The sequence below is a fragment of the Penicillium citrinum genome (genome assembly GCF_028827155.1).
Source record: "Penicillium citrinum strain IBT 23319 chromosome Unknown utg000001l:1.0-4955037.0:1.0-4956770.0, whole genome shotgun sequence".
Lineage (NCBI taxonomy): Eukaryota > Fungi > Ascomycota > Eurotiomycetes > Eurotiales > Aspergillaceae > Penicillium > Penicillium citrinum.
In genome coordinates this window covers 4482616-4499027 of record NW_026622686.1, presented here as the reverse complement: position 1 = coordinate 4499027, position 16412 = coordinate 4482616, and the positions used below count along the sequence as shown (strand labels likewise).

Here is a 16412-nt window from a genome sequence, read left to right as displayed (position 1 = left end):
GTCGTAGTGTCTTCTCTTCGTTCGACTCCGCAGACCACGCCGGAAGACCGGAATCGCAACTCCGCAATTGGAAATTTGATAATGAACATATTTTCTTACTTTCTAGCGTGCCAACCTCATCAAACACATAAACAATTCACAACAGCACAGCCAGTTCAAACGCCAACTTGAATCCATGGATTCATTAAATCAAAACACCCATCCAGAATGCATGTCCGCGCCCGAAACGCCATTGAGAACCCTGTTTGCCGAGACTCGTCCGAGATTTAACTAAGATCAGCGGGAAACAAGTCCATCTCATGCACTGTTATGGCCATGAATTCACGACACATACACCTTCCACACAACCCTAATCACTCCTCAGCATACTGTCTACCAAATCACCCAGCGGTCCCCAATAATCCTTGCCGCTCGCCAATTTATGCTCATCAATGAATAATACATAATGCTTGAAGCTGGTGTTCAGGTGCGGCTCGAGCCCTAGATGGACGACAACGGGGTAGTGGTGGCAGTAGATATGGGCGTAAACTCGGTACAAGCGCTTAAAAATTTGGCGCAGAAGGCTGGAGAATGACTTGGGGAATGGAACACCTGCAATATACATATCACTGATTAGTCTGACCACCTTAACACACCCAAGCAGGACTAGGAGACTCGAGTAACTCACCGATTCGGCTAGGAAACATTTGCTCATTATCGATATTACTCTGCACCCAGCTCATCAAATGTTCGATGTATTCGGGGGCCGACATCTTTGTGGGTCGCTTGTAATTTTCAGAATCTTGCCAAAGATACTCGAATCTGCACGAAGCTTGTCAGTCACGGCCCACATACCCCCAGTATCGCGTTCGATTATGGATCATACTCGTCGGTTGCCTTCATTTCAGGACATGTTTGTGGCGAGCAAAACTCGGTTATGGAACCATATAGCAGGTTGATCTGGTTGTAGAAGTCGACAACTATAAATCCAAATCAAAATATTGTTAGCGATGCTTGCCCACACAATGATACTGAAACAGTTTCAATCTTACCATTCACGGCAAGCCATTCATTCAGATCTTCACCCTCAGGAAGCTTGACAGCCTTGCGTAGACTGCCACTTCCCAAAGTAGCTTCAGCAAACTGTCTCAACTGATAACTGCTTGTGCCCTTGGCAGCGGACCGGGGTTTGAAGGGGGGCTCGCGTCCGCGCATTGCTAGGAGGGGTTAGTCCAAGAGTGCCTTGTTTGAGTGCGCGCACTGCTGGTGAAAGATAGGAAGGAGGTTCAAGAAGAGGTAGATGAGAGGTGCGAGTGGTTTGGTAGATGCCCGATGGGCTTAGACTCAGACCATGGGACGGAGACTGGGATGGGGCTGGTGGGGAGCGCGACACTGCTTCCGTCGGCACAGAAAGATGAACAGGGGCAGGGGAAGCGGGGACAGACATGGTGGTGATGAATGAAGACATTCTCGTTCAAGGAAATCTCCCTTGAGATATTGTTTGGCGGGGATCGCAGATCGGGGGGTTGTGGCTGCATTCCAGTGTCAAGGAGTTAATTGCGTGCATGGCCATCGGGGAATGGAGAGGGTCTGCGGTATGTCATACACTTGGCAAATGAGGACGAGTTACTTTTCACCAATTTGGAAGGTGAGACAAGAAAACAAAGGACGAGATCAACGATGCGCACAACTTGAAAAGCAGGGGTGTCTTAGTAGTGGTGATGCAGTGAGAAGCAGGGTGTGTAGTGTAGTGCCTGTTATCGGCTCAGCTCCCCACCGATTCGGCGATAAGTCGTTGCCCGAGTGACCGCCCACCAAGATTATCATTAAGCAGTGATTTTGGTGAATTATTATATTTGTATGTAGTCTACTGTTCATATCAAAATTCGTGATATGCGTAGAATGATAGCCTTTTGAACAAATAAACTAATATAATTAATACTAAATAGTGTATGAGGGGCATTGTTCTATACTCGATTCATCCGGAAAAGGCACAACAACACGACAAAAAGGGAAAGCCGAACAAGAATATACAAGGCAGGCACGGATTAAGTCCATCGTACCTTCCTTTGAATATGTTCACAACTATAATTAGATTAAAGTATATCATGTGACATCTGGTATTAACGAAGTATACCAAGTCCACCAGTCGACTAGTCAAGTACAATGGCTAGTACATAAACTCCACCCATGGATGGTGTTCAACTTAAGCAGGCTAATGTGGACATACATAAATGGAAGATGTAAATAGAGTAGAGGATGCCTTAGAATCATCCGTGTATACATACCATACTATACATATACTATTAACAGTTGACAGCTCTAAGCCAATCTGATGATGTGGAGAACCCCGCATTCGTCTCAGCATGAATTACGTTCCAAGGTTACCTAACCTTTAAGTAGTTAGTTACTACGAACTACTGGGATACGCATAATAGCAGGAAGCATTTACAGCATCATAAAAACAAGCTTTTAAGATCAGAATACCGAACTTGTGATAGCGGTAAGATGCGTGCCTTCCATCGCGGTGCCTTAATGACTATATCCTGGTAAAAACACACTTCACAACTTAATGTCACATCAGTTTTAAACCGCAGTATGATAGAACTGTTCCAAGGTTGAATTGAACAATCAGGATTGCGCCTTACTTCCTAACTCTCGAGGCATCTCGCCGTTCGCAGCCATCTCGTTGAATACTCGCTCAGCAATCTTGAATGCATCCACTCCAGCCGGAGCACCACAATATACCGAGGCGTGCATAATAGCTTCCCGAATCTCAAGCTCACTGAGACCATTGTTTCGAGCACCTCGAAGGTGAATCCCCAATTCCGGTCCTCGGTTCAGAGCCATCAACATCCCGATATTGAGGAGACTGCGGTCTCGTCGTTCCAGGCCAGGCCGGGTCCAAATATTTCCCCAGGCCCATTCGGTAACCAGCTCTTGTCCGGGTCTCGAGAACTCTGTTGAGCCGCTCTCTAATGCCTTTTCCACGTAAGAATCTCCAACGACTTCGCGTCGAACTTTAAGACCCTCCTCAAAGAGCTGTTTGTGTAGATCATTGAATTTCGGGTCGGTAGACATTTGGACGGTGGTAAGGAATGTACCAATAACGTTGTGAAGGTGTACTGCTTGGTTTTCGGAATATATTTCAAATGAAGAGAAGACGGTTATATATTGAAAGCTGGCGAATCTTGAACGAGCCGAGGTGTGAATTGCACACCCCGCCATGATCTACTATTCGGGCATTGTCGGGGTCGTGCTTTGCCCCACTCCTTTGCCCAAAATTGGGAGTTTCCATTGTTTGATCTAACCAAGAGTATAAATCAGTTGATACGGAGGCAGTCTGATGAATGACAGAATGCGCCGTAAACTTTTAAAACATAGTGTTTCTTTGAAATAGCCATAGGATTATTCAGAGCTAGTATTGAGACACATTCAGTATCCACTACTACTAACTAGTACCACTAGTACTAGTACTGGATATATTATAGTACGAGTAAGATTCGTAGTAGGCCATACCTATGAGCCGCTGCATAGATATGCAGCGACTAGCTATGTCGCATTTCATTCCAATCCTTTAAATAAGGAGAGCCCCAATGTTATGATATAGTCTTAGATGCGGCTAATACCTGTACTAACAGTATTATGTGGTAAAGAAATCACTCCTCAAGGGCTGAGCCACTCTCAGCCTTGCTCTCATTACCCCAGTTCTCATTACCTTGAAGATAACGAAAAACAACTCTCGAGTCCAGGTCCCTGCAACGTTCATCCTCACTGGCTCCTTCGTATGTTCTCAATCCTGCATCACCGAGAACATTGTTCGAACCGACTCGACGAGCCATGTCCAGAGCAAGGGAGAAATCCTTCTTCATCAATTGAACTTTGAACCCCTTTTTATATCCATTAGAGGAAGGAGCTTCGGGGTAAACACCTGGCACCGGACAGAATCGATCGCAAATTGTATTCTGAGCAGTGCCCGCAGCATACACCTTTGCAAGAACACGCGGGTCAAGGCCGGAACGCATCCCCATATCCATGGCCTCTGAGCAAGCGATTGCAATAATGCCGGATAGATAATTATTAGATAGTTTGGCTGCTAGGCCAAGAGATGGACCACCACATGGGATAATCTTGGTTCCCACGAGGGAAAGTATGGCAGTCATACCATTGATGTCTGTAGTGTCTTCTTCTGCACAACCAAGGAAAAAGGAAATCGTTCCTTTCTTCGCTCCTATCACACCACCACTCACAGGAGCATCATATAACTTGGCTGAGGGAAATTTCTTTGAAAGAGCATTCTTCACTTCAAGAAAGCTGGCTGTATCGATGGTTGAGCAATCGATCAATAACTTCCCCCCCAACATCACCAATCAAAACCCCATTTTCTTCCAAATAAACAGCCTTGACATGTTTTCCTTCAGGAAGCATCGTGATGAGAACTTCCTATTTCGTGAATCAGCATTTGAGAAAACTTGTTTCAATAAGTGAATGCATTTCATACCGACTGATCAATAACCTCCTTTGGATTGGTGGCTTTGATAACCGTATCGGGATATTTTAGACAAATATTATCAACTAAAGTCGGCACGATATCGAAAACATATAATTTAGTGGATTTTGATACTTTCTCCGCTAGATGACTTGCCATCCACATTCCCATGGCACCAAGGCCAATGAAGCCGATCGAGTTTGCTGCAAGACTGGCCATAGCGAATAGAAATGAAGCCTATATCTCTTAGTGAATGAGGCTTTGGGAGATACCCGACAAATCATGGTACTTTGAATGGTTTAAATAGGCTTAGCTACTCGTGTCATGTCACCAAAAATGCGGGGTGAAGCTGGGGTATGCTTATAGCCGATATTGGAGAAATTCCACGGCTAACTTCTTTCTACTTCGCGACTTAGAAGAGTTTCCTTATCGAAGGGTTTGATAGGATTATTGAAAACCGTTTACTGGATCAGAAGGGCTGACCTGATATGTAAATGTAGGTTCGATCATGGTTTCCGCCGACGACTCGGGAAATTGTGTTCAGCTACATGCTTGGCAAGCTGGACATTTGACTCTACCAGAGCGAAACTTTGCCCACCCTTCTTTAGATTATTTGAAGATAACAGTGCGGTCTCTTACATTTCTTATAGAACATACTAATATAAGACCTAGGTGTATCCACAGGCTTCTTTTTTCTTCAATCTTGGTCTGCGACACCCAACAATTAAATATCCCCAGCCAATACAGAACCATATCGAAGCGGAAGCGGAAGGTGTAGTAATTATCCAGTTCCTTATATTTGCCAAATTTTGGGAATGTTTGGATAGTCAATAGCAAGATGCATACAAACAATGAAAGCTCTGAAGTACAGGTGTACTGAATGAACATTGTGTGTTATAACTAGTAGGTTCTTCTCGTAGAACTAGATTATCGGATTAGTACAACTAATAGAACCTAGTAGGTTCTACCTAGTAGTGTATGATGATAAGTGAAAGGTATTTCTAGTGTATTTCGCCCATGGGTGTAGTATATCATCTGAACTCTATATTTGTTGACCCTTCAACTCCGCGTCCCAAAATGGTAATCAATGCCCTTCAAGTACCAACGATGACAGGCTCAATTCGAGTCCCGACTATTATTTAGGACTCGGATCTACCATTTTGGCATAGTAAATGGGAAAGAACGAGTCATCCCTTCTGGTTCACTGACTATATTGCTCTCTCCACCTTTCCTTCAACTTTCTCTTTCCTACATACATCTACACAATACACACCCCTGAGAAAATCATTCACATCCGATTTATTCCATATTGAGTTTCATACCCATAAATTCCTAGTGCTTGAATATAAATATGAGATCAAAACTTATTCAACCGAGATCCTTTCGAGTCTCGCCTTTTTCAAACGAGTACTTGCGGTGCCCATCAGTCACCATTCGCCGGTCTACTGTTGTTGACCTTTTCGTCGCCGAATATACCTTGCGTCTACTGGCACAACGTCGAGAGGTCCTACTGTTCAAGTTGACAGAGCTGCAACTGCAACAGGAAGTGACAATAGAGTCCAACGAAAGCGAAATTCAAGAAGTAACCACCCAACTTCAAGAAAATCAATCACAACTTTCTAAGGGTGAAAGCGCCCTTCTTCGGGCTGAATTCTACCTCGGAAATGTCAGACTAAAGGTGGCATATGACGAGCTGAGAAAAGATGCCAAGTGGTTCATGCGTCAAGAAATGGTTGACGATTGCTGGAGCTGGGAAGGGTGTTGCAGTCGAGAGTGCGGATGCTGTGCAAAAAGATATCTGCTAGATAAAGGTGCAGGCCATTGCACCTCCGAGTGCTGGTGCTGTAACAACTCTCAAGGCTCTGGGCCCCCAGAAATCCGTGAAGAAGTCGATCAGAGCCTTAGGTCCAGACTTGAAGATCAACACCCGGTCCATGTGGTGAATATTGCGAATTGGTTCTTCACTCCACAGACGTTTCAAGAGGATCCCCGGCGTATATCAGAACCGGAAGATTTATTGAGGTTAGTTCTTGACTTCAAGCCGAACAGAAAGGGTGTACAGAAACTAATGGAAGTTATACTTGTCTAGGTCTTTGATTGATTGTGGCAATCAAAGAATCTCGAACTGATTTGGTCGAAGTTTCTTGCTCGGGCATATGCTTGTGTCTTATCACAACGCCTGCATTGACATGTCCCCGGAAACTGAAATTGATCTAAGTGGGCGATATACAACCCTATGTCGCTGATCTTTGATCTGCATTACGGATTTACTGTCAATCCACTAGAGCTCATTGACTCAGTGCCGATCAAAATTCGAGAGGTATTGTTCAGCAATAATCGATCCGCTTGATTGATGTACTCGGGTACCTCTGTTGTCCAGTGGCATTCAATCTCACCCGTTCTTTCAAACTCCGAAGGCTGTTCAGCTCGTGGCAAAGGTACGATGAAGCCTCGCTCAGTTCGGATAATAGGGCCTTTATGGGCTGCCCCCCCAACAAGCCAGACTGGTCCCCATAGTTCCTGAAGATCTTGCACGACCAAGGATAATTTTAATCCAGGTTGGATTGGATCTGGTTGACTTTTTCCAAGAATCCAAGCATGCCCTCCAATGAAGTCCTTCAAGCAGGCTAATTCTCGAGGCCGGAAGGAGTAGCCAAGTCCAACAGGGATACTGTCAGTCTCCTGACCCCAAAGATTCGTGCCAAAACGGCAGACATGAGAGCCAGTGAATGAGACAAGTGCAAGGGGCAAAAGGTTTCCGAGGAGATGATATTTCAATAATGTTGCTCTCCAACTGGCAGCTTGCCCCATCGTAGTTCAGGCCGATAACTCTTTCGAAAAGAAAACTTGCATACTCAGTAGGGAGGGTGCCTGGGCGATGAATATCATCCAGGGATACATGAACAATATTTGCAATCCCCGGACGAGCTTGGTCTTCAACAAGCAATGAAAATGCCTTTCCACAGAAGCCCTCTGAATTCAGATGACAGAGTGCCTGGCTGGTGTTAAAAAGAGAGTCCAAAAACCCTTTCATAAGGTCCTGCCTCAGTATTGTAGACTCTAGATCGGGCCATTCACTCATCGTCTGTGTGCCTTCTCCTATGGCAAGTGGAAAAGGTACGGTCTCTGTCAGAATCAGGGTCTTGGGACCAACACCATTGGCCTGACCAACAGTTTGGGCAGTTCGAGTTTCCAGGTCATCTAGTCTCCCATAGTAGGCAGTGGGATTCAAGAGATATTCTAACTCCCCAGGTCGTGGTGCTTCAGAGTTGGGGAGGTGGCCAGGGACGTAGTATATGCTAGTATCAGATGGCTGCGTGATGTCCGTTTGCATAGAACTTCTCACGGAGCAGCCATCTAGATCAACGTTATTGGATTCCACGCTCGACTTTTCCGACAATGTAAATGCTGACGGATCATATTTGTGGCCAAGTCTAACTCAGCAGTATCAGCCTCTTCGCCCTTCAATTTTCGTCGTTTCGTCGTAGGAATATGGATATCGGAAAGAGTCCGGTCTTTGTCCTTAATCCAATGTTAGGAAATACTTCATTTCGAAAGATTGAGACTAACCAGCTCTTCCAGCTCAACACTGGAAAAGCATTGCTGTGCCTCACAATTCTGATCCCTCGATTCAGGGACGTTGAATGCACCGCTAGCTACGCGTTGCGACGGTATTGGTTCAGTGGTGTGGTGAGATTCATTGGTTTGCATGAACTAAGATGAGCTTGGGCTTGGCCGGCCAATGTAATCAGATAATTGGTTTGCATTACTGTAGCCGTGATGATTGTGGCTGATCCTTGTCGACCATCGAGTTTGTATCAGCCCTGGGTACTATATCCTGATCAGTCGTAGTAGTAGTAGTAGTAACAGTGGTAAGTGCCACAACATTGCATCTCAAGGGGAGTATACGTGCTGGAGTAATAGTGGACTTGGACTGGTGTGATAGCCTGACACCGAATTGCCCGAAAACAATTTAATAGCAACTTTGGAGTTTTATAAAACCGAAGTTATCAACAGAATTATATTTGTAATGCAATGAAATAGGAAGTTCTTTGTAGAGAATTATCTACAGGCTCGGTAGGGATATCTAAATCAAATTCACAACGAAATCAGCCTGCACAGCAGGTACCAACCACCAGGTATCAGACGGCTTTCAACATCCATCTTCTCAGATGGTATACCCTTCATTTTCCTCAGGTAATTGCTCGCGAACAGTTTCACCATAGACCTTCAGAGGGATAGAGATCTCAAAGGATTCACAGCCGAGAGTCTCCATCGCAGACAGGACTTTGCCCCTATCATCAGAAGAAATAGTCTCGAGCAATTCAGTGCCTGTAGGCGTTTTCGCAAGGGCTTGTTCACCATGCATATTCGGCGTAACAAATTCAAATCGAAGATCCCAATCAAGTGTCACCCCGCTTGTGATAATGGTAGGTGTGGCGGAGATAGGAATAGCAGGGCTGAAAACAACGCGCGTGGCATATAAAGTATTCTCGAATAAAGACGCATGAATCTTCCGCGTGGTTCGGTGGATACTGGCATTAGATCGGACGGCAAGAGTAGGCGTCACTTTCTCCGACGTCTCGAGAGAAGCTCGCACAGCGTAAGTAGGTACAGACGCTTCGCCGAAATCAACAGTGGCCATAATGGTCTCACCCAAACGATGCACTGGACGATTTAGAACGACAACGGCAATTCGTTTGCCATCGCGTGCGATCTCAAATCGGTTGGGGCTGCGCCTCGACTGTATAGTTTGATTGCTGCGAAGAATCGCAAAGTCTATAATGTCTTTGCAAGACAATCCCTGCGGGATTCCTTCATAACTCGATGCTCGTCTCTCTGGAACAGCCCCAGGAGGAAGAAGAGAGTTCGACCGAGCACTTTGCTCAAGAATTTCATCCACATAGGAGAGGAAGTCACCTGCAGAGTTCCAATGGCTGCTGATGCTTTTACTCTTTGAAGGTAATGGCACGGGAGCTTGCGGTCCCACCTTTTGGACTTTTGCTTCATCGCGTAGAATTACATACGGTGACATAAGATCGTGACCTAAAATGTCTCCCTTTTCTGTATGACTGTTAGCGATCTCCAGGGAAATAGACTCGAAAAATGAAGTTGAACTCACCATTGACCCCGCTAAAGACACGGAACGGGATGTTGATACGGTTGACACGCTGTGACTCGTTAGGAGCGCTTGGTCGCTGTGTACCAATCACCAAGTTGTAGGAGACCTTGATTGCCTTTCCCTTGTGACTCGCCGGGAGACCCCTAGGGAGGGAAAAGGAAAATGTATAAGACTGCTCTTCTCCGGGAGCTAATCGTAGGTCGACAAAAAGAAGTGACTGCGGAGTGGACAGTAAGGGGATGGATCGAGAGGATGCGACACCACGCATATCTCGCAGACCGTCCAGTTCATTGGTCGAGAGAAATCCATTGATCGACTCTTCAATGGCATTCCATTTCAGTGCACCCCAGAAACCACCACCTTTGCGCGATCGTTCTGAACTAGCAGAGTTCGGACGTCCAGGGAGTCCGCCTGTTCCAGCTTGACCTCCAACAACTCCCTTTCGCTTAACTTCGTCAAAGGCAGATTGATTGACTAACGAGCCATCAACGGTAAAAGATGCGCTGACTTGAGCGTAACCCATCAGCAGTGCCTGACTCTCTGCGAATCTACCCGTTGTAGGGGTCACGACACTCGAATAATGACGCCCATGTCGAACAGGTGGCGGCGCGCGACCTGACTGAACCGAGTAATTTGTATATTCCGATGCTAATGTCTCAGTTGAGTGATCACTCATCGAATAGAATTCACCACTACTTCGACTACTGCCATTTGTTGCACTTGTCGTTGAGATAACCCGAGTAAGTTGTTGGTGTGTTGGTGGCGCCAATTGCGGTCCATCTTTGGGAGTCGGTTTCCCTGCAGATGGTGTTCGTTCGGATGATTTTGGGGAAGGGGATAAAGCAGGGCGATTATTGCTATTTGATTCGGTCGGTGGGGGAGCTGCGGGGAATTTAAAATCGAAGGGAGGAGGTTGGGGTCTGCGCGGTGTCCCTCGAATGGGCTCGGTGGGAACAACTGGGCTATTTGCAAGAGATCCCTGACGGCTTGCTCGACCAAGATGTGCTGTATCGACTCTCAACCCGCCTGTCGAGGATTCATTTGGCATCTCTGCCAAGGGAGGTCCGCGCATAGGCAATCGGCTCGCTAGAAACACCAATAAAGAATTAGCTTCTTTGAATTGCATAAATTATTAGTAGCTGTTAGTCACTCACTTTTACGATGGTACGAGTCATCGTAGCTATCGTTTCGCTTTGGCGTGATTTGAAGACTAGCTGAGCGCCCATGGCCCCTGGCCGGCTTACCTCTCCCATGAGCTTGTGATGGAGTTGGCTTCTCGGATGGCCCCTCGCTCTCTATAGACAGAATGGATACCGATCGCTTATGACTATGGCCAGGCTGCCAACTGCGGGGTGTAGAGGGACTGGTACTGGACGGTGGGAAGCTGTGCGAGCTAACAGGCGGGGTGCTCATAGAAGAGGTGGTGCGATGGTAGGGTTTCCTCTGGGAACCAATGGAAAAGGATCGCCTTGATGAAAAAAGGCCTTGGGGGGGATTTCAATGAGAAATAGGAGTCTGAGTTGGAAGTACTTGGGTGATTCGCGATGCGAGACTGCTTGCGCTGGTGACCTCCTTCACCTCCAGAGCAAGGGTCCGTGGTGGTATCTGCAACATTTTTGAAGGTAATTGTACATTCGACATTTTCTCCAGCAAAAATTGTTTGGTCTTTCCATTTCACAAAGACTTGAATGTTGGAGGGCATTGCGGCGTGGTCTTCGCATGTGAGGGTTCCCCGAGTCTCGAATGTCCAAGGTAAAACGGGGGACAACAGTGAAGTATAGAAAGGATCGAGAGGCGGGTATCAGGGGAGGTCGATTCGAATCTCTAGCAGTGCCGGCGTCCACATGCTGTCAAAGAGGTGTGAGCATAAAGCGTGAACATGTTTGAGTTGAACGCGTGATGGAAGAGAAGTTCGGCCGAGGCGGAGACTCTCCCCGTGGTCCACTTTAAGCGGAGAGCTAGCTCTCTTTATGTACAAAGTATACTACGTAGTATGCATACATAACTAATAAGTATATGTAGTATTGCTAGACTATTTTATTGTTTTAATACTGATGTAAGCATATCACTCTACTAATGTTCTATCCTTGTAGACTCTAATCCTTACATACCGTTTGGAATAAGATTCAATGGACGAACTTGATAGAATCGATACAGTAATGACTAGCTAGAAATCCATCATGTTACTACTACAATGCTTGTACTACATTCGAGCTATGCTTAGGGAATATAGTACCATATTCACGTTTTATCCTCAATATTTGCAGAATCAACGTAAAGCAGCAATCATGACGGCTGAAGAGTACATATAAATCATTAAGATGATAGAATATTGCGGCTTTCATACTGCTGAGCCCATATTGTGGTAGTACCACGAGCTCTCATCCGGATTGAAGATTGAGAGCCTTGGAATACTTTGATATATCCTTTGATATAGTCAATGATCCATACAGTATTGGACATCATAAACAAAGCTTCATTGTGTCATACAACTAATTAAAGAGTTCAGCAGTAAGTATACGCCAAGGACCCTCATACACCAAAGTATACTAGTGTAGAATCAAGAGGGAAATCCAAACCGATCCACATTCTACAAATTTCTCTAACATGTCTTTTTAATCATGTCATAATACATGGATCCCTATTTAGTGGATGAGGGGTTGGTCCACTTGCTATATTAGGTGAACGAAATGCAAGTGGATATCCTTGGATGTGCTCGAGTCGGCATCGTCAATGTGGGCCATTGTGTCCACGGAGATAAGAACTCCCCTTAGGCTAATCGAAAGGAGCTACTCCAATGCCCTAATGATTATGGAAATGTGTATAAAAGCGAAGCCCTGCGTCGGAACCCTCGACTTCCGATCAGTATACCAGCTTTCACCTAAAGAAACGGAATATAAACTCCGAGTTTATGGACAAGATGGGATCCACCGAAACCCCTTTGTATAGGGCCCTAGTCCTTACAGTATGTTTTCCATATACCCATTCATGCGCCTCACATACTACAAAAAATCCAAAAGGCATTGGGATTAAATAGGGCATCGGGCTAAGATCTATAGTCTCCCCAAAAACATGATGCGAAGCCTACCTTTTCTATCCAGAATTTATCTATTCCCACCCCGGGTCCAAATGAGCTCCTCATCCGACTAAGCGTCACTTCTCTTTGCGGTTCGGATTTGGGCATGGCTCTAGGGCACATGGGACCCGTCGGAAATATCCTCGGCCATGAAGGCGTTGGTCGAATCGCCGCCATGGGATCGAATGTCTCATCACTAGATCCAACCGTCCAGATTGGCCAGCGGGTTGGCGTTGCCTGGACACGCGATGTTTGCGGGGTCTGCAAGTTCTGCGTTGACCTGAGTAACGAGGGCGAGACTCGTTGTGCTGAAGCTTTACACTCTGCAAAGGCTTATCCAGGTACTTTCGCGGAGTATACGATTGTGCCGTTGCGGTATCTGATGCGACTTCCTCCAATGTTCGATGACATACCCGATGAAGAAGTCGCTCCTATTCTATGTGGTGGTGTAACGGCCTACAAGGCCATTAAAGGATGTCATCTTACACCTGGACAATGGATGGTTGTCTCTGGGGCTGGTGGTGGTGTGGGAGCACTTGCAGTGGCTTACGGGCGTGCGATGGGATATCGTGTCATTGCCGTGGATGCAGGTGCTGCCAAAGAGTCATACTGTATCTCACAAGGCGCAGAGCATTATGTCGATGTTGGCTCAAGTAAGGATGCAGGGAAAAAGAGTTCAGTATTTGACCAATGGCCAGGGAGCGAAAGCTGTTGTCATCACGGCGACGGCAGCGGCAGCATATCAAAAGGCATTTGATATGCTAGGCCCCTTTGGTACCCTGATGTGCGTCTCTATCCTTCCAGAAGATGCAAAGGTGCCCTTCCACCCGTTATGGATGATAGATAATGGCTGGACAGTCAAGGGTTCATCGGTAGGTACTCGCGCAGATATCATTGAGGCATTGGAGTTTGTGAAGAGGGGAGTCGTCACTCCCAAGATCAAATGTGGTTCGTTGGAAGAGATCGAAGGTCTAATGGGGAAGATGTCAAAGGGCGAAGTAAGTGACTCCTCAAGCGAGCTTTCTTGGCCATGTTTTCTAACTTAGACAAACACGTAACAGCTTCAGGGCAAATATGTCATAAATCTATGAACTACTACCTAGTAAGAGAATACTAGGCAGTATCTCCAAATTTAAGGCTTTTCACAAAACTGGTAGGGAAGTACTTTCCAAATCTCTTCGCTACCAGGTATACAAAGGTTTGTATAGAGAAAAAGTGGAGTTTAAAGATGAAAAAGAAGTGGATAGTGAATAAATAGAATGTCAAAATTCTGCTGTCTATAATAACTTATCACGCATCAGCAAATGCTGAAATTCGGGTGAGGTCCGCTGCGAGCATATCGCCAATGAGATGAGTTGCTCTACTCTCCCATAATTATCTCCTGCGGTCCTGTGAATCTCTTATTCAGTCCCCCAAACCATAGAGCTGCTGGAACGATCAGCGCAACGGCCATAACAACCACCAAATAGTTCATCGAAGACGCAGTGACAGGCATGAACGTAGGGAAACAAAACGTAATTGAGAAAAAAATGACAAAAAGAGTCGCGACCAAATTGATCACCGGTCCGTATTTCCCCAGCGAAAAGGCTCGTTCTGGGAGACAGCCTCGTCCACGGAAGAGAAGAGCTGCCTGTGGGAGTGCGATGGTGATGTTGAGAGCAAATAAAGTGAGGTTGATGAAACTGCTGTAGGCGGCTTCGGACACAATGTATAAGATGCCGACGATCACCTCCAACAGAAGCATCAGGGCTATAGCTCTCACGGGACTTGCCCACTGGAGATGGGAGAAGTATCTGGAGCACGGTACACCACCATCGCGCGAGAGCGACCAAATCGTTCGACCGCCAAAGATGAAAAGGTTCAAGACGATTTCATAGAACATGACCATGTAGTATACGCTCCAGATAGTGGTAGCTACCTTCGATCCCAATGCTTGATTGTATACCTCCAGAATGGGAACGGTCGATTCGATGATGGCGTCAATGTCCTTAACAACGAACATGAGCGAGATGATCCACGCCAGGACAGTCACAATTCCAATTCCGATGGTGAGGCAAATAGCGATTGGGACATTGCGACTGGGGTTGGGCACTTCTTCCGCCAGATGTGTTGGTCCATCGACACCACTATATGCCCAAAGACACGATGTGATTCCAATAATCATCGCCCAACCATCTGACCATCCACTGACATTCTCATAATTCCTGAAAACTGCATCTCCGGGTTGCTTATCTTTGGCCACCGCAAGTAAAGTGACCATCGAAGCGACAAATCCAGTTAGAGAGAGGAAAAATATGGCAACACCCAGCTGACCAATGACCCTCGGGAATCTAGATGTTGCTAGGAATGCAACCAGACACAAGGCCACATGAAGCAAATATGTATGCCATGACTCAACCGTGTATGTGTCAGTCCACAACGCAACGAGATCGAGAATCGAGCTTGCCACGAAAAAGTTGCAAGAGGCCAAGGCCGCCATAATGTAAATGATCGTAACCCATCCCGTGAAGAAAGAAGCCACACGACGTACCGATCGCGGAAACACCATGTACACAATATGATACTGGCCTCCAGCAGATGGGAAAGCCGAGGCCAGTTCCGCAAAGCCAATACCGATGACAGCCATCACTATACCTCCCACAATAAGACCATAGATAATTCCTGGTCCACGACCACATGCGAGTGGCACTGCCAGGCCGGAAGCAAAAGCAACCCATGAGTTTGTGGTAGTAAAAGCAAAAGCTACTACAGAGAGAAGACTGTAGCGTTTTTCCAAATGTTCTGTGGCGAATTGAGAGTCGCCTGAGATTTGTTTTTCCAATGGTCTGCCCTGGTATGAGGTTTCGAGATCAGATTTATGATCTTCGGCAGTATGCCGTACATTGTTGTCCATGATTGAGAATTTCCGTCTTCCGTGGTGTATTATTCACGATTCACGCCTTTCTTGTTGTCATTCGAAAATCGTGAAGAACCTGAAGAGCTCTTATGAGGGGAGTCTGGGGTTCGCCTGGGGTAAACTGGGGATGGAATATACAAACTCCATTGTAGGCCCTACTTTCCCCTTCCAGTTTGGCGCCTTTTATTGTCCCAAAAGGGAAAGTCGAGGCATGAACTAAATGTCTACGAATCCAATTTGCCGGTGGAGTGGAGTGACTTGCCACACGGATTATTGATCAAGATAAGCAAGTTGCCAGGGACTATGATATGTAACTATGTAACTATCCCGCCAAATTAATGACAAAAAAGAAATAGTCTTATCTCAAGGCAGGCCGAAAATGAGTGAAGAAAGTGTTTCTACCCCGGAGAGACTCCGGAAAAAAGAGACGTCGGCTCCACGCGCTCGACTCCACCCTGTCATACCCCATTTCCATTGGTACGCGATGTCGTTTTCCAAATTTGACAGAATCAAGAGGCGTCGCAGTACATTGGCAAAACGGTTGATTGGATGATATCAACTTTGTCGGTCCGGCTGACCTCGGAGATTCCCCAGGTTTATGCAGCCCTAAGCTTTGGTCAGCGAACCCTAACGCGGAGCCCCAGGCCACGGTCTACAGGATAGTGACCGATGTCTGGATGGGATTGAAGGATGGAACAATTAGATCCACTTCTACATGTGGTACATAGAAGCTTCATGACTTCATTGCTATTCAGCTGTACATGAAAAATACAATAATCTTTGCTTGTGTCAAACCTGGAGATACCTATCTTAACAGAGTGGTGTCACGAAAGAGGCTCCAACCTCCACA

At 46.2% G+C, this 16412-nt stretch overlaps 8 protein-coding genes across 8 annotated transcripts; 2 read left to right on the top strand and 6 right to left on the bottom strand.

Moving 5' to 3' along the window:
• Positions 1 to 349: 349 nt before the first annotated feature.
• On the bottom strand, positions 350 to 1426 carry N7469_001702 (Mob1/phocein family protein; the record flags this gene model as incomplete). Its single annotated transcript, XM_056640622.1, is given in 5 exon segments — positions 350 to 591; positions 668 to 801; positions 866 to 959; positions 1032 to 1122; positions 1133 to 1426. 5 exon segments carry the CDS (start codon positions 1424 to 1426, stop codon positions 350 to 352), a joined length of 855 nt encoding a protein of 284 aa, XP_056506379.1.
• A 1184-nt stretch (positions 1427 to 2610) lies between these two features.
• Positions 2611 to 3060, bottom strand: N7469_001701 (4-carboxymuconolactone decarboxylase; the record flags this gene model as incomplete). The annotated part of the gene is made up of 1 exon (XM_056640621.1): positions 2611 to 3060. The coding sequence occupies one exon, from the start codon at positions 3058 to 3060 to the stop codon at positions 2611 to 2613; it is 450 nt and encodes a 149-aa protein (XP_056506378.1).
• A 578-nt stretch (positions 3061 to 3638) lies between these two features.
• On the bottom strand, positions 3639 to 4687 carry N7469_001700 (putative 3-hydroxyisobutyrate dehydrogenase; the record flags this gene model as incomplete). The annotated part of the gene is given in 3 exon segments (XM_056640620.1): positions 3639 to 4328; positions 4342 to 4422; positions 4481 to 4687. 3 exon segments carry the CDS (start codon positions 4685 to 4687, stop codon positions 3639 to 3641), a joined length of 978 nt encoding a protein of 325 aa, XP_056506377.1.
• Positions 4688 to 6171: 1484 nt separating this feature from the next.
• On the top strand, positions 6172 to 6411 carry N7469_001699 (uncharacterized protein; the record flags this gene model as incomplete). The annotated part of the gene is made up of 2 exons (XM_056640619.1): positions 6172 to 6252; positions 6274 to 6411. The coding sequence occupies 2 exons, from the start codon at positions 6172 to 6174 to the stop codon at positions 6409 to 6411; spliced, it is 219 nt and encodes a 72-aa protein (XP_056506376.1).
• Positions 6412 to 6727: 316 nt separating this feature from the next.
• On the bottom strand, positions 6728 to 7279 carry N7469_001698 (uncharacterized protein; the record flags this gene model as incomplete). The annotated part of the gene is made up of 1 exon (XM_056640618.1): positions 6728 to 7279. The coding sequence occupies one exon, from the start codon at positions 7277 to 7279 to the stop codon at positions 6728 to 6730; it is 552 nt and encodes a 183-aa protein (XP_056506375.1).
• A 1357-nt stretch (positions 7280 to 8636) lies between these two features.
• N7469_001697 (putative intracellular protein transport protein (Sat1)) lies at positions 8637 to 11292 on the bottom strand (the record flags this gene model as incomplete). Its single annotated transcript, XM_056640617.1, has 4 exons — positions 8637 to 9532; positions 9591 to 10676; positions 10745 to 11074; positions 11121 to 11292. The coding sequence occupies 4 exons, from the start codon at positions 11290 to 11292 to the stop codon at positions 8637 to 8639; spliced, it is 2484 nt and encodes an 827-aa protein (XP_056506374.1).
• Positions 11293 to 12510: 1218 nt separating this feature from the next.
• Positions 12511 to 13757, top strand: N7469_001696 (uncharacterized protein; the record flags this gene model as incomplete). The annotated part of the gene is made up of 4 exons (XM_056640616.1): positions 12511 to 12555; positions 12650 to 13319; positions 13369 to 13664; positions 13728 to 13757. The coding sequence occupies 4 exons, from the start codon at positions 12511 to 12513 to the stop codon at positions 13755 to 13757; spliced, it is 1041 nt and encodes a 346-aa protein (XP_056506373.1).
• Positions 13758 to 14026: 269 nt separating this feature from the next.
• On the bottom strand, positions 14027 to 15559 carry N7469_001695 (uncharacterized protein; the record flags this gene model as incomplete). The annotated part of the gene is made up of 1 exon (XM_056640615.1): positions 14027 to 15559. One exon carries the CDS (start codon positions 15557 to 15559, stop codon positions 14027 to 14029), a length of 1533 nt encoding a protein of 510 aa, XP_056506372.1.
• Between the last annotated feature and the right edge of the window lie 853 nt (positions 15560 to 16412).